The sequence below is a fragment of the Chaetodon trifascialis genome, chromosome 2 (genome assembly GCF_039877785.1).
Source record: "Chaetodon trifascialis isolate fChaTrf1 chromosome 2, fChaTrf1.hap1, whole genome shotgun sequence".
Classification (NCBI taxonomy): domain Eukaryota; kingdom Metazoa; phylum Chordata; class Actinopteri; order Chaetodontiformes; family Chaetodontidae; genus Chaetodon; species Chaetodon trifascialis.
This window is the reverse complement of record NC_092057.1, coordinates 23,540,807-23,557,630: the sequence shown is the minus strand read 5'-3', so window position 1 is coordinate 23,557,630 and position 16,824 is coordinate 23,540,807. Positions and strand designations below refer to the sequence as shown.

General features: G+C 43.9%; 1 protein-coding gene across 6 annotated transcripts in view; it reads left to right on the top strand.

Annotated features, from left to right (window-relative positions):
• Nucleotides 1-16,824, top strand: part of rptor (regulatory associated protein of MTOR, complex 1) — a 170,026-nt gene that overhangs the window by 18,152 nt on the left and 135,050 nt on the right. For all 6 annotated transcript variants that reach the window (XM_070973757.1, XM_070973765.1, XM_070973739.1 and 3 more), the window contains exons 3-4: nt 189-291; nt 2,058-2,140. In XM_070973757.1, the coding sequence (XP_070829858.1) occupies nt 189-291; nt 2,058-2,140 (186 nt within the window). The remainder of the gene's footprint in view (nt 1-188; nt 292-2,057; nt 2,141-16,824) is intronic.

Below are 16,824 nucleotides of genomic sequence, written 5' to 3'. Positions count from 1 at the left end.
CGAGACACTTAACCGTCACTGCTCCACTGGAGCTTCAGTGGCCAGCAGCAGCACAATGCGGTTTGCTGGAAAACTCCCTGAATTCAAACATGCTCGGCTTGAAAGATCCAAAATGCTCTGGTCTGGTTTGATTTAAGCACTGATGAGTGATGCAAGGATGATGTTTTGTTCTGTGTCTTCTCCCCCAGATGAAGACCGTGAGTGTAGCGCTGGTGTTGTGTCTCAACGTGGGAGTGGACCCTCCTGATGTGGTTAAGACCTCCCCCTGCGCCAGACTGGAGTGCTGGATCGGTGAGTGAGTCCACATAGACACACACCCACATGAATGCTAAACTGACGGACACTCAAATGCAACAAGAAGAGTTGGATGTTGGATCTCTCAGGCGTGAGTGTGAAAATTGCGACAAATGCACAAACCGACTGCACATAACTGAGGTAAAAAGTAGAACCATGCAGTTTTTAGCAACTTTAGCGACCTGGCTGTAGAGACGGTCATTTGATTGGTTCACCACTTTCGTTGCTCCTTAATGAATTATCTCAATAAATATTGAACAGACTGTCAGAGGACACCGACTGACTTTGGTAATCCCCTGATTTCACTTCCTTGTTTGCTTAGCTGTAACCTGACATCACTAAGACTCGTTATTACCGTAGAACACAGACACACTCCTCTATCCATTTCTATAAAGCTGTGTGGTGTGTTGAAATCACATGCAGAGCACTCGCATTCATTTTGATGGCGTGGTACTCTACCTTATCTTGAAAATAAGTATGTTAAGTCAAATCAAGACATATAGTGACTGCCAAAAGCCTGTAAATGAGGTGTAAGAATCAGCCCGAACGCCTCAGGATCAAAGGGTTTTTTAGGAATGGTAAGCCATTCAAGACTAGTCAACTTTAACTTGACAGTGAAAGTTTACTTTTACTTTGCAGCATTTAGGGACACTCTCTGTCACTCCCACAGGAGCCAAATTCATAAAGCCTCTGTCAGCTGAGGATGAAGCAGTCTGCCCCCACCAGAACCACACGACATGACACAGAACAAAAAACAAAAGAACCTCAAAACCATCGCTTAGCTCCTCTGAGACTGGCTGACTCTCAGGAGTCAGGAAAGCACATTAAAGAGGGAACACGCTTCTTAAAGTTTCTGTCACTTTCTCGGCGCCTTCTGGGGACGCTGACATTGTGCAGACCTGCCACTTTTTCAGATGGTGTTTGGAAATATACGAGGTGATGTCCCGAGATGCACCACAGTGTTTCATTTATGACACATGTTGCAGCTACATGCTCATAGAAAAGCTTCCATGTGCTTTGAGTGGCCGTGGTGTGTGAAGCTTCCTTTACGTACCGACACTTTTTAAGTTTTCATCATAGCAGGATATTGTGAAATGGTGTTTTAAGCTGATCACAGCTCACATAGGCACAGACTTTAGCATCGCAGGATGCATTTTTACCGTTCTAGATAATAAAAAGCCATTAGTTTGTGTTTTGAAGGTGCTAACATAGCAAGTAAGTTACATGTTCTTCGATAATTAAAGTAAAGTGAACCTGAAGTTACGACTTGTCCTCTTGTGATGTTTCATTGTAAGTCGGCCTCAAAAATCAGAAAGGCAGTGGTTTGATTTCCAGCATGAAGCAGATCAGTATATGCTGCAAACTTGCCAATTCATTCTTCTCTGTCTGCTGAGCACAATTTGATCTGTCCTCAGTCTATATTGTGCTATTCTTCATGCCGTATTGATTTACTCTCATCAATATTTCAACCTGAAGGGCTGCTGCTATTTTTCTGAACCCTGCTTTTGAGAACCTTCTTTGATCCTGAAACAACAAATGCTCAGCTGCCTGTGTAATCACAGCGTGGTTGTATCTTTTGCCTGAATATTAAATAGTGTTGGCCTTCTTTTTTGAATTATCACTATGATCGTTTTGCCTGATTCGATTGCTTGCAGGCAATAATTGAATGGCGGTTGGTTTGTCAGCTGCAGACGGAGTGTGTGTGGCATTGCTCTGCTATGAGCGTGATTGCGTTGTGCTTACACTCTGTGTTTCCTGGGCAGATCCTCTGTCGATGAGTCCACAGAAAGCCCTGGAGACCATTGGGGCCAACCTGCAGAAGCAATATGAAAACTGGCAACCCAGGGTGAGTGTGTTCACATGAACCAGCTTCCCGCCTTTTTATTGCATGTTCTGATAGTGATGCAGCGACCACACACTCTACTCCACACCACGGTGTGTTGAATCAAATAATGCTACCCATAAAACACTTAGGAATGAAATAAAATGAATCGTAGGCACTCCAGGACTTGACCTTGGTCATATCATATTATTACTGATCGATTTTGGAATCCATTAAGCTATCCTCATGTTTTTTCAAAGACGTTTTATAAGGCATTTTATAGATTTTGGCAGACTATTCTGAGTATCCAGACTGTCTTTCAGGTTTTTGCCGATTCTGTGAACTTAACTGATGCTGATCACCCCCCCTTTGTACCCTGTCAGAGAAGGCTTTTTACCACATTAACATCTGTTGACTCTAGTCACATAAGAGGTCTTCATGGCTCCAAAAATTCATGCCTGAGCCCCAAACCAAACTGGACCCATGTATTAATTGAAAGCTTTGAAAACGTTGCAGACGAAACATTTTACTCGACGTGGCTACACGAGGTTATCCGTACACATGATGCATATGAGCATGCAAAGACTGAGGCGATAGCTGTCAGTGTAAGTCTGTGCCTCCAGATCCACTGTGTTTACATTTAGTCATCATTTGAATGTGTAAGATGGGGATGGGGTTAATTTTAGATACTCCACTGTGTCAGCTCTACACACACTTCCTGTATGCACTGTGCAAACAAACACCCACATGCTCTTGACAGTGATTCATAGTTTTTTTTTAAACAATGCATCATGTTGTCTTGTCAGTTCAGCAGTTGTAAGTGTGTGTGTGTGTGTGTGTGTGCATGTGTGCATACGTGCGTGCGCGCAGCCCCTTGGTCTCCCAGACTCTCTGTCCCACTGTAACCAGTCCACTCAGCCTCTCTGTCCCACTGTAACCAGTCCACTCAGCCTCTCTGTCCCACTGTAACCAGTCCACCTCGCTGAAGTTGGAAGTTCTAAGCAGATGTAGAGGTCATAGGCTGGAGGATCCACCATGAACGTTTTAGTGTTTTGTATGTTAGCCAGACCCAGCATGCACCTGCTGCTCATGCAGCACATGAGGAGCTACACTTCTGCTCATCTTAGCTGTAACAATGACACCATTCTGAAGCCTGAGCCCAGATGTGAGCGTGTCCCTCACACTTCCTGACGCTCGTCCAGTGAACATACAGATCTAAAACGTGATGACAAACGTGAGAGTCAGCTGGAAACCACCTGTGTCTCCTCTCTGGACGTGGAGCTCTCTGCAGCTCTTCTCTGCTGCAGCTGCTCACTGGGCTCCTGTCTTTTGTTCCACTCTCACACAGTTTATCAGGACTTTATCACTTGACTTTTGTATTTACTCAGTTACAGATGTGACTTGAAATGCAGCAACATACAATACTTAAGATAAAAGATACTACAGTGCCCAAAGTAAATGCCTGAAAATATGATTACAGAAAAATACGACTTTGTCACAGTCGTAAATGTAATTGGTTGCCACCCAGTATCGAGGTTCTCTTATTTCATTTTATGGAGGCATTTTAAGGTTGGAGTATAGAGCTGATATACCATGTTAGCTGCTCCTGCACATTTTGCCTCTCCTCCATATCTGTGTAAATGTTCTTCTTGCCTGTCCTGCGCGGAGTGAAAAATGTGCGCTTGAAATCTGACCTGAGCGGTTTGGCTGAGTTGCATTTGCAGGATTTGAATTCCATTTTAAACCACCTGCAAATACGTTTTAAATCCGGTCTGAAAGGTTTGGATTTGATCATGCCTCTTTTTTCCTGTTGAGACTTTGTAACAAAATGTCTGTTCAGTTTTAGATAGCTATGTGGGAAAAAATTGAATCTCTGCTGTCTGAACATGGCCTCTGAGGAGGGACAGGCCGAGGAGGATGGAGGTTCATTTTAGGCGAGGAGGAGAGGCAGCGCTGAAAGACAGAGGGTGAAAAGAGATAAGTTCGTGATACACAGGGCAGCTTTATAGTAGTAGCTGACCACCCACACGGTCACCAAAAAGCATCTTAAAGACCTCAGGAGGTGTTAGTGAAAACAATAATGTGTGGCTGTTTGGGAAGATAAGCACAGAAGTAAAACACGAGATAAGAGGCGATGGAGGAAGAGACGTCCCGGGAGAGAGCAGCTAAAGGAATGTAGGCTCGGGCTCGGTTGACACGGGAGGTCAGCAGCAAATGGTGGTAGGAGTGCAGGAGGAGTGGGAGGGTGAGAAAGCTGTTCCTTTTTTTCAGCCTGAGGATTCACAGCTCTGCAGCACCAACACCACGGAGCAGCGTTCGCCAACACACCTTACATAAACTGTTGACAAAGCAATCAATTACACAGCAGCTATTTACCCGCCTTGTCACAATGACGAGAGATCTCCTAACGAGTTCACGTAGAACGGATTCAGTTGGTAAACATTAGACCCAAGAGGAAATCTAAAGGCTGTTTTGTCGCCTTTCCCGTGTGCTGCCGTAACTGTCCAGCTGCCCGGAGAGTTTAGCTGTGCCCGCCTGCTGCCATGAATCCATTTCCCTGTTTGCCTCTGTACTCTTATATTAACCTGCATGTCCAGCAAACAGAGAGAAAGGCAAACACCGTCTTGGCTGCTGCCCACTCACTCTCTCCACCAACACTCCACATCTCTCTCAGTGTTCATCATTGTTTTCCGCTCCACAAAGTGATATTTCTGCCAGTCAAGGCTCTCGTGTCCATCCTTACTCTACCTCTTCCTGCTGGTTCCATTCTTTGCCGGTGGATTTGTGTTTTGGCCCGTGTGTGTATGTGTGTATTTGGTAGCATGTGACGAAATGAAGCATTTCTGCCTCTTGTTGGCTTGGAGCTGAGAACTTTTGTGGTATGTGCTCATTATCCAACATGCTGTCTGGCAGCCAGTAGCTCAGTCAACCTCAAACTCCAGCGGGCACGGCTGCATCCCGCCTGTCATTCCACCAGAAGCACCGCAGCGTCGTCCCAGAAGCAGCTCTCCGCTCTGCTCCACAGAGAATACCTGCCGAGTCTACCGAGCCAAGCTAAATGCTGCAACTTATGCTACATATTTTGATTTTTTTTTTTCATTTCTCTCTCTCCAAAAATAAACCCAGCTCTAATCGTTTTTCAGGTTTAGTTTCTTGTTCGCTCATGGTTCTTTTCCCCTCATGGACAGTTTTAGCTGCAGCCAGCCTGGTTTTTCCAGCATGGGTCGGTGTCTCCTTGATGATCAGGCAATGAGCACCATATTCCATCTTAGAAGTCGCCATGTTGTGCATTTGTGCACATGTTGTGGTTGCATTTGTGTTTGCAAGATGTGGCTACAAATGAGTGATCATGTGACCCCATGCTGGTCACCAGATGGGAACCGGAAATATGTGATGGCTAAGATGGCGACATGTGGTGCCACCATAAAGAACATGACAGACTGTTATGCTCCGTAACAGCCAACACGTGTTCACTCATTTGTTGTTTGTTGTTCTTGAATTTGTGATTAAGATTTGCTCTGCGTTTCATTCATATGGGATATTTTTCCATTCATCTCTCTCACCGTGTCAGATATAATAATGACAGTGGTGTGAACTCTTGCCATGCCGCGTGACCCCGACCAATCATGGCACGTCTTATCTCATGATCAAGCTTGTGTTTGGGTGTCATCGGGGAGGCGGGTGAAGCAACTGTCAGTCAAACTGACAGAAGCGTTGTGTGTGATGTTGTGGCCTTGGGTACCGAAAAAAAGAAAAGAGAGGGAAAATGGCTGTGGATGCGCTTTAACATTAAAAGCAAATGTAAGAGGCGGCGTAAACTTTGGCCCAGCCGACTACTCGCCTGGCTGATGAAGTACTTCCACTGTTTGCCAACATTTGTCTTTTTTGACCTGGTCCTCCTCCCTCAAGGAAACGTCAGATAGTCAGGGGAACTGTTGCCACAGCTCAACGAACTTCTCCTCTCTTCCATTGGCCCACCTGATAGCAGCAACCTCAGCATCCCTCCTCCTCCTCCTGCTCTTTGCCATGGTTACCTGACTGTCGTCTGGAGAGGGCACGTGATTGGTAAACGCTCAGGAACGCTGTTGTGGGAGATGCCACACTAGACGAGTCAAGACAAAAAAAATTCTGACATGCTAGTCTTTTGGTTGGGGTGTCGAGAGGCGCCCCAGACGCTGTGCAACAGGTCGTTTAACATGACGAAACGACATGGGTATAGATGGACGATTGTTCACGATCGACCATTACGCTGGTGCAAAATCACAAAACAAAATCACCTCAAATTCGGGCTAGATTTATGTGGTCTTATCCAGACATGAGCCTCTCTGATACTTTTTCAGTTCCTTCGGCATGTATATTCCTCATCATCAATAGCCATCTTTGTTGTTGAGTCTTTTCTGTGTACTACATTGAGTGTGGCTGTATTGTCTTATATCAGAGCTCAGACTGGATTGAGCTGAGGGCTGCTGTTGTTTCACACAGACGCATCAAGAAACTAGACATTATTGAGATACCTTGCTTCGCTCTCAGTTTCTCTTTCAGTTTTCCGTCTCGACATGCCTCCTCTGCTCTCCTATTCTCTTTCAAACTTCACTTGCTCTCTTTCGTTTTCTCTTTGCGTGTCACCCCTTGAGTTTTCTTTCTCTTTCTGTCCTCTGGTATCTGATTGGGAGTGTCATTTGGAACTCTCCCCTCTTGAATTGCCAGATGTTTATTAGTTATTGAGATGTAAAGCAGCATGCTTGTCTTGTCAGAAGTACGTACCTCTTGAACATGGTTCAGCTGTCAGACAGGTTTACCCCACATCTCAGGCCACCAAAAGTGTCATTTTTCCTTTGGTCTGTCTTTTTTTCAATTTTTGTAGCGTCCTCCATCTCTCTTTGTATCTCGCTCTCCTGCCTGGCTGCAGCTCGTGAACCCCTGCTGTCCACTCCACCAACTGTCTCTGCATTTTGTATCAGCGAGCTTCGGCTCAAACACTTTTGCTGTTGATTAGCTTTGAGGTTTTCTCTTATCACCCTGGAAACACTAAACTGCACAGCAGAGTATGAGTGAAGGATTTCTGTGTAGTCTGCAATGATGCAACACACTTTTTAAGCTTGGGTAATATAACATTTTTGTCAGGTGTGAGGACACTGAGAGGGCATGGCAACACTTTTCACCTTCCACAATGACTGTGAGTCAGCAGGGCAGCTGATGTGCCACACCTGTTAAGGGTTATACCACTCACAAAGTAACATCATCTGCATATTATTTCTGTGATAGGAACAAGATTACAAATTTTACTCAGATTTTTCAGTTAGGGAGTGAAACTGGGGGTGGTGGAGTTTAAAAAGCATTGGTGCTTTTAGACCACTGTCTAAAAAAAACGACACTATACTCACTATAGGAAATATGGCATCCAGCTTTTTTGGACTTTGAGCTTTACAGACAACTGAAAATACAGACATCTCAGCCTCTGCGTTGAATATGACTGTTCTTTTCTTAATATGACTCTCATGTCTTCCTTTATGGAAATGACATGAAATCTCTGGAAAACCCCTTTAGACGTACGCTGTTCGCAGCTATGGAGTTGTTGATAACGAGTGTTGCCTTCTTTTGATGTTGATTCTTCATGTCACTCTGGCCATCGGAGCCACTTGCTCACTTCCATTTGTCTTGGGACCATTGGCCCACTCTTCAGAGCATCTTACGCTGTCCACGAAATGGAAACAGAATGTGGTTGCACATTTCTAATCAATACATCATCATAAAGGGATGGCTCGATACAGTGTAGGGAAAAAGGTACTTTGACAGGAGGCAAACTGAGAATGCCTGATGTTGAATGAATAAATGAGGTTCAAATACTGATAACAGTGCAGCCAAACCCTGAACTTGTCTGACCATGCTTATTTAAAGGTTAACTACAGCTCTTCCAAGGTCCACCCATATCAACAGCTTCTGTGTACATATCAGGCTATGTACCAGTGCTATTGCCAAGGCCTTCATTGAGCACTGGGAGTGCCGATCCCAACGAAGGAGCCCTGATTTCCATAAATGGAATCATCTCCACAGAAATAGACAGAAAAATTCTAAAGTTACTTTCATTGATAGTGTATATTGACTCTGATGTTGCTGATGTATTTATGTGATGATACCCAGGATCTCTCAGTGCAGGGACCTCAGTAAAATGAGGTCTTCTCCAGCAGTTTCTCCAACATTTGACATGTTATAACAGGACCAGGATGAATCCTGAATCCTCACTGGGACACTTCATGATACTGAGCCATCTTTTTTGTTGTTCGTTACACCTGTGTTTTTCCTGCTTTGACCAGCCCAAATGTCCACAGTACAGAAGGTGTACACAGAATGCTTGAACCTTTATATTATACGAGGGATGTGTAGGCTGAGTGGTGTTACCAGACAGCTTTCACAGGCCTTGAGTGTCTATCAGAGTGCATCAGTATTGTGATTTTTCTCCTTGCAAGGAAGTTACATTTTCACATTCTGCACAGAACAGAAACCGAGATGCAAACATGTCTAACCATCAAGGGAATTTCCAGTAGTGACGCAGCAGTGTGACTAGAGGCAGCTACTTTATGAAACTGCCCTCTCCACTCACTGACAACAGGGAGAGTGCAGTGCTGGGTAATGAGGCGTATACACAGTACTGTATCAGTGTATTGTTTATTGACCCCTGTGGATCCTGTAGTTAACTGGGTGCAGATGAAATTGTGGCGTAAAGAGAGGAACTCACACTTGGTGCCTAATAGAGACGTACTGTGTAATGGCCACTTGTAATAATTGTAAGATTGTAAAAATTATAATAATATTTTAAAAATATTTTTCCATAGATGCTGTAGCAGTGATGAAATTATTATCATTCTTAAAGGGATATTCTATTTCAACTCACGTGTTTTGGTGTAAAGGGCTGTTATCTTTACATGAGATGTAACCAGGCAGAGATGAGAAGGAAGTGAGATGGCTCAATTGTTACATACTAACATAATCAGCTCCAGACAACAATGGGCTTAATACTAGTAACGTTGGTAAGACTAAAACAAGTTTTAACATCTTCTGGATGAAGTCTGAGTATATTGTATATGGAGACTTATATTACAACCAGTGATCGTTCTCAGTCATCATCAGATACAAGCATGTGGAAATTCTTCTGTTATTGTGAAACTGAGACATCCAGGACAGGAATTTCGTGGAGGGCTGCACGGTGGCGCAGCAGGTAGTGCGCGTGCCTCACAGCAAGAAGGTTGCCGGTTCAATTCCCACAGACCAAAAACATGCTAATTAGGTTAATTGGTGACTGTAAAATTGATAGATTTGCTTTATGACAAAATCTGTAAACTACATACAGTGTATTAGCTCTGTCACACATACGTGCATCATTATGTGAGGTAAATATAAGTCTCCATATACAATATACTCAGACTTCATCCAGAGCAAATCTATGAGGAAGATTGTTCCCTATGTCAATAACATGAATTAATACTGTTAAATTAAGCTGTGTCATTCACCTGTTACCTCCACTCGCACACTCGCTTGGTAAAGCATGTCAAAGCAGTTGCTGATAAAAGGCACAGTACTTTTGCCATTTAAAGAAAGGCCACAATGGCTTATGATTTTTAGAAGTGCATCAGGACCAAACACAGGGCCTATGTGGCCATCCATGAAATTTCATCCATCCATCTTCTATACCGCGTATCCCTTTCGGGGTTGCGGGGGGGCTGGAGCCTATCCCAGCCGTCAATGGGCGAGAGGCGGGGTACACCCTGGACCGGTTGCCAGTCGATTGCAGGGCACAAACAAACAACCATTCACACACACACACACACACACACACACACACACACACACACACACACACACACACACACACACACGCACACACACACTCACACCTAGGGGCAATTTTACAGTCACCAATTAACCTAATTAGCATGTTTTTGGTCTGTGGGAATTGAACCGGCAACCTTCTTGCTGTGAGGCACGCGCACTACCTGCTGCGCCACCGTGCAGCCCTCCATGAAATTCCTGTCCTGGATGTCTCAGTTTCACAATAACAGAAGAACTTCCCATGCTTGTATCTGATGATGACTGAGAACGATCACTGGTTGTAGTAAAAATTGTGTGAGGATAGTGACATCAGTCCAAACCATGTGAGGATAACAATGTGTGGTCTTGTGCAGCTCACGTGTGGCCACCAGGTTTGGTCACATCTCGTGTGTGAATGTGTGCTGACAAAGCATGCAGACTCTGAGTAGGAGTGAATGGCACACAAGCAGAAAAGGTTGGCGAGTGGACGTGGGTCATTTTCACACATTCTGATTTCCATTTTGAATTTTGGAAAAGAGAAAATGACCCTGGCCAATTCAGCTAAAAATATGTTGATCCCTCCCTGACTTTGGTGGATATAGAGCATCAGTAATTCGTCTTCACACTTCCAACTCATTAACCAACACCACTCCACCCACTAGATTATTCCCATTGGAGGACTCCTCATAGCTGCCAAATCAGTTGAATCCCATTTGAGTTCATCTGATAACCAGCGTGTGCGGGAAGCTGCAGAGTGAATAATGCGATCGGAAACTGTCTTAATGATCTCCCCTCGCCTCTCCTCATGCACTCAGTCCAATAAGAGCCACAGAGAAAACCATTAGTCCACTGGCAGACTTATTGACAACCCACCAATACATCAATAAACAATGTGCTTATGAGGAATGCTACAGGTCATTGCTGCCATATCCCTGTGGCTCTCAGAGAGGGAGCTTATTGATAGTTCCACTGAATGACAGTCGGAGACCTCAAACCATCTTGTGTTAATGATTAGATAGAGATGAACTCCGGATTATGCTGATGTTAAGGTGATGTAAAATAGTTATAGTGGACCTCATGCATGAGTGTTTTCTTATTTTTCTCTGTGGTTTGTTCTTATATGAAGCAACAAGGGCATGAAACGTGCACCGACAGCCAAAATGTTCTTACCAACTTGAGTATGTTGATTAATTGTTTTGATCTTAAATTGGATGCATGTACAAGGAAATTTGCAGTTTGCAAATGCGCCAGTAAGCCCATGTAAGAGCAGCAGATTTAAGTGCTGTGTACAAACCACAAACTAACAAGACACTGACATTGGACAGGCAACGCTGAACTCAGACAAAAGAATACAAGAGAGTAAAAGCATTGGCAGTGCTACTTAAGGACATCCAAAAGAAAAAAAGTTTCATCTGCAGACATAGAAACTTTACTCAGTGAAGTTTTGTATAGAAAAAACATCTTGATCACTGGTCCAGAAAGGTGCAAAGCGTGGCAAGAGATCACCAGTGCAATTAATACTGTGTGTGCAGACGTAAGAACAAGCTTTTTTCTGAAAATGAGCGCAAAAAAATGAGTCAGGCGTGCTATTACAGCCATGGGAGGGGGTCAGGAAACTGTCAAAACAACAGGCATGGATGAGTGCATTGGAGCCATCATTGGAAAGGTCTCTGTCGGGGGTACAGTCTGATATTCCACTGGACGGTGACCTACCACAGCCAGGAAACATCCTGTCAGCACTAACAGTGTATCCCAGGACCAACCAGCACCATCTAAAGACAACGGTGAGCATCAATCCAAATGTGGAATCTTTGAAGTGAATTTAATTAAGCTGATTGCTTCATTTGATTCGACATTAAAAGTATTTAAAAAGCACTTGAATCTATAGTCCACTGTCTACCCATTTTTGTTTTAAGCTACATACCCATTTTAAGTGGCTGGAGGATGAATAAATGAAACAAGTTTAACAGTCTTAATTTTATTTTTGAGATGCATCTGGCTCCAGTGCACCATCCACCTGTCAGAGCTGAGATCATCTACAAAACCAGCAGCAGATATTAGAAACTCTGTGGCATGTGTCATCCCCTTTTCACAAATGCTTGACACTCTCAAAGAAATAAATGAAACTTTACAAAAACAAGAATGAAAAAAAAAAAAAAACCCTTTATCAGATAAATGCCTTTACTTTTTTCCTTGACCATAGGCCAGGGTCATTTCACAAAGTAACAAAAGAGATCTGCTGCAGTGATTGAAATGAGTCACTGTCAGGTTTCAACACCACGTCTGTGGTCAGGTCCCACGAAACCAACGACCTCTGTATCTTTCAGGTGGTGGCACAGCATGTTGCATTGTAATATTGTGCAGAACATAGTAGGCCATGGTTTTTTGCACATTTTTTTCAGGTGTGCATAACAGCTTGTAAGGCGCGTCGAGGCGTAGCCACCGGCCTTCCAGCATACCATAGCTCCACCGCTGAGCGAATGCGTATCAGTCTGTGTTCATAGGCCACCTCCTGCTGGGCCTAAAGGTTGGTAAATGGTCTCATAAGTTACGGTAGTAATGGATAGGCCAACATCCTGAAATGAATACCAATTAGCCCCCTGTCTCCAAGGGAAGGGAAGCGAAGGGCTGTGCAGTGTGAGTGATTCTGTGCATCGCACATTATTTGGATGTTGATTGAATGGAATTCTTTTCTGTTGAGGAACAGGAAAAGATTTGATGTGGACAATAGTGGACAATAGTATTGGGTAGTCCAGCAATCATATAAAGATCCCTCTTTATATGGTGGTATATGGAAACTGAATGGACTGTAGTGTTAACTGGAGAACTTTGGTGAGCACATGATGGTAGATGGTGCAGATGGTGTACTGGAATAGGCCAGACCCTATCACCACTGTGTCTCTGGAAGGTTCCTTTAGCCAGGGAACTGGTAGTAGTGGGGCTTAACTTTAGGCAAGTAGTGGTTATGGCTATGGTTAGGTCTGTGCGAAGGCCTGATTCGTGCATGAGGCCCATTGTTCCGCTGTTCTTCAGAACAGTAATAGAGGTACGTGCCGTACTAATCAAGGAGTTTGGACTTAAAATGGGCTGCAGGTTTGTGGCAAGTGGCTCGTAGTGCAATTGGATCAGAAATGTGTTTCATTGATCGTTGCTGTCAGGAGAAGAGACCTAATCTCTCATTGTTTTTTATGTTTCAGTTTCTCCTTCCTCTTCTGATGAGATGGCTTAAAGCAACGTTTTTCCCCCCTGATATTTTCCTTCATTTATTCCTGTTTTGAAATGCACCTCATCATGAAATGCTCAAACCTCCAAAGATTGCTCAATCTGGGTATTGTACATGGCGCTGTTGTCTTAGGTAGGTTTGGTTTTGACAGTAGACAGTACGGCATCATCGGCATTCTGATGATGTCAGTCATTTATTTTTTGTGTCCTAAATCGTGTCACCAGGACCACCTGCTGCCACCGTCTGCATGAGCCAATGCAGTGTGATGAGTCATGACAGATGAGACAGCACGCCGGACATGATTTTATTTTTGCGAGTGTCTGTCACAAAGAAACAGGAAAGAAGAATAAATGAAAATTTATGTTCAGAGTTAAGAGAATGCCATGAGACAGAAAGACACGAGAGAGAGGTATCGCTTCATCCCTGCTCTGTCGCCTGTTAGTGATATCAGGTGCATGCAGCATGACAGACGTGCATGGAGACGATGATGACGCCTGCATTATGTCAAATCACCTGGAGTATGCAGTTGATTATTATCCCTTTTTTGCTGGGTTGAAGAAGCGTATGAAGCATCCACGTTTTACAATTTTGTTGCTTCTTACAGCAGCTTCCATATTTTAAACACTGTAGTTACCACGAGCTCATTGTTTGTGCTGATGTTGAGCTTTAGGTGATTCTCGTCCTGTTCACTCCCCTGGAAAAACAGTCTGTAAGCGAAGACAGCATGTTTCATACATGTCAATACAGTGATAACATCCATTTTACCAAAAAAAATAGACCGAATATCTTTCATTAAATTCCTTCACTGTACTGTCCACTACTCATAAGAGTCTGGACAAACATGGCTGTGAACTGCAAGAGGGCATACAGCTGTGAGAGGGTGCTTCTTGTTACTAGGCCTGCCTCAGGAATTGCTCCATGGGGATAAATAAAGTTTTTTGAATTGAATTGTATTGAATTGCCTGATATTCACTCTCCTTTCAGCTCTGAATGCCAAATTAGTCACCATATATTCACCAGGTAGCGGCTAACCTTGCCTGCTTGACATTTGGCACTGGGCCTGTAGCGTATCCTTGGTTTGTTGAGCTTTTTCACTGAAAACAGCTGCGGCTGGAAACAAGACTCTGGTGAGAGTGAATCAGACCTGCACATCTGTAGACTGGAAAGCCAAAAACATTTGTTGAAAGAACTGAAGGGAACTGCAGTGAGAATTCTCTTAGAGGCCATGACTACCTGTAATGCCTTTCTCTCATTTAATTAACCATTCAGAAGAGCAGCTTTAAGCAAATATTACAGAGGGTTTTATGGTCTTCTGCACTGGACCAGCCATGTGTCTGCAGTCTAAAACTTCTATTCAGTGCAAAAATCCTCTTGAAAAAATGTTTCTGCTTTAACCACTGAGCATTGATTCATTTGCCGTCTTAAGGAAAATTCTGGTGTTTATGAAGAGACTAGTTCAATGGTTAAATAGCATGTGCAGCAGGCCAGTGAGGTTGGCTGGTATCTGTACATGTGTGTCCCATGTGCCGTGTGACGACTGGTTCTTTGCTTCTGTGTCCACTGTGACTCACCTCTCTCTGTCTGTGCTCATCGAGCTTCGGCGTCTGCTGTGCTCAGCGACTAACGTTGAGCGTGACACTACTATAATTACATGACGCAGTGGGTGTGTGTGTTGAAGACCTCATTTTCTGTGTGCGGATTTGCTGGAACGAACCTTCCGGAGAGGATGCAGAGCAGGAGGGGACAGCGCAGGAGGCCAGGATGTGACTCAGCGTGGAAAGATTAAAGATAAACCGCCCGCCTTTCGTTTAGCTATATTTTATCCTAGTGAAGTGTAAAAATGTGGAGCAGTGACTGCAAGGGTTCGCCAATCCCACAAGCTTCCAGTTGAGCAGAAAGTGGGCACCGGTGCATTGGTGTGTTGAAGGACAATGGTGCAAATTGCGGGCGGATCCAATCAGAATCTGACTTTCTGAATGTGAACTGTGGAGGAGCAGACTGTTCCGTGTGACAAAAACCGCCCATCCCTGAAGACATTTTTGTGTCTTTGCAAGTCATCTGAGTCACTTCACTGCCTGCTGTCCTGCCTGTTCCTCTATACACTGATCAAGCAGAGTCGGTGGTTCTTTATTATTAACACGGCTCTATCCAGCCAGCCTTAGCTGCAATATGAAATTCAAAAGCTCTTTCTTGTGTGCTGTGAGTTCAAGTGCCTCACAAAATTGTCCAGTCCCCAGAAGAATGGCCAATGAAAATAATTTTTCATTCACACAGATTTGGCACAGCTTTCCTTTCAGAAGGATTATGAAAAGCCTAAAAGTCAAATAGTTCTACATCAAACTTTCAACATCAAAACTTGTCAGTATGTTGAAATACAAAAAAAAAGCAGTAAAGAAAGGTTATTCCTCTGATCATCACCCCTAACAACCACATTATGATCGTGTTAATCATTTCTAAAACATCTCTATGATGAATACTCACACGTCACCCCTCCTCAGTCTCTGCATGTTAACCACTGAGTCATCGGTCACACATTTGGATGAATGCACAGGTCTGCAGCTTGAGATCCTCTCATTCATACATGTTTCTGTAAACAGTAAGTATGATGAAGTGCCTGTTGTACATCGTGTCAGTTTAGTTTAGTGCTTCAGATATCAGAACCAAATCTATTTGCAGTATGAACTGCACCTGCACAGCACAGCAGTTGAAGGTATAAATACGTCTCCGTCGTGTTTGGCGACTGATGTTTGCTCGTCTGTTCCCGATTGGATAGCCTGCTATGGTCAGCTCATCAGTCATCTACCCCTGAGAGGAGCCACTGTGTCACCAAGAGTGACACCAGCTTGGGACACCACCTATATCCCAGTGGCAGCGCTTTTTGGTGCGACCGTGGCTTTGAGGTTGCTTGCTTGGAGTTTTTTGGTGAAGTTTTTCTTCACTGATTCCTTTTCTGTGGCTCACTTCCTTTTATGCCCTGCCTGAGCTGTGCAACACTACATGAATGAGTGTTTATCTGAGCTTTGAATGCCAACCCTAAAGACATTTTTTTTTTTTTTGCCAACAAGCATCTGCTAATAGGAATTGGTGTTGCACTGACATACAAGATTCAGTGACATAGTGGAACCTCTCATACTGTAATTTATTAAGCGTGCTGTGTGTATTCAGCAGGACGCTTAAGTGAAATTTCAGTCACAGTTTTTCCCGTTTGATTGTGTTTTCAGTTCTTGAGTAAGATATGAGAAATAATTAAGCCCTGAAAAGCATGACTCATGAATTTGTAATGAGCTCTTTGATGTAGATGTGTTGCTTTTATTGCTGTCGATACAGCAAATGTGCAGAGGGCTCCTTGTTCTTTTAATGGCAGTTAAAATGATCGGGGCGCGGGTCTAATAATTATTACGTGTCTTTTTGTTTTTTTCCAAAAGTGGCTTCAAACAAATGGCCAGTTCTTCCAATTATGCATTCAGCAGATTGTGATATCAGTCTTCGTGTCCTTGCTCTCATTAGTGCAGAATACAACATCACAACACCGAGACATCGCTGCTCGATCAGCTGCTACCCAGCATCCCTCACTCCAGATTCTCTCCCACCGTCAGTCAGCGCCACTGTCCTTCTCTTCTAGTGAATGTGGGGACCTGCACCTCTCAGTCTGCACTAATTAATAGGACAGCTGTCTGCA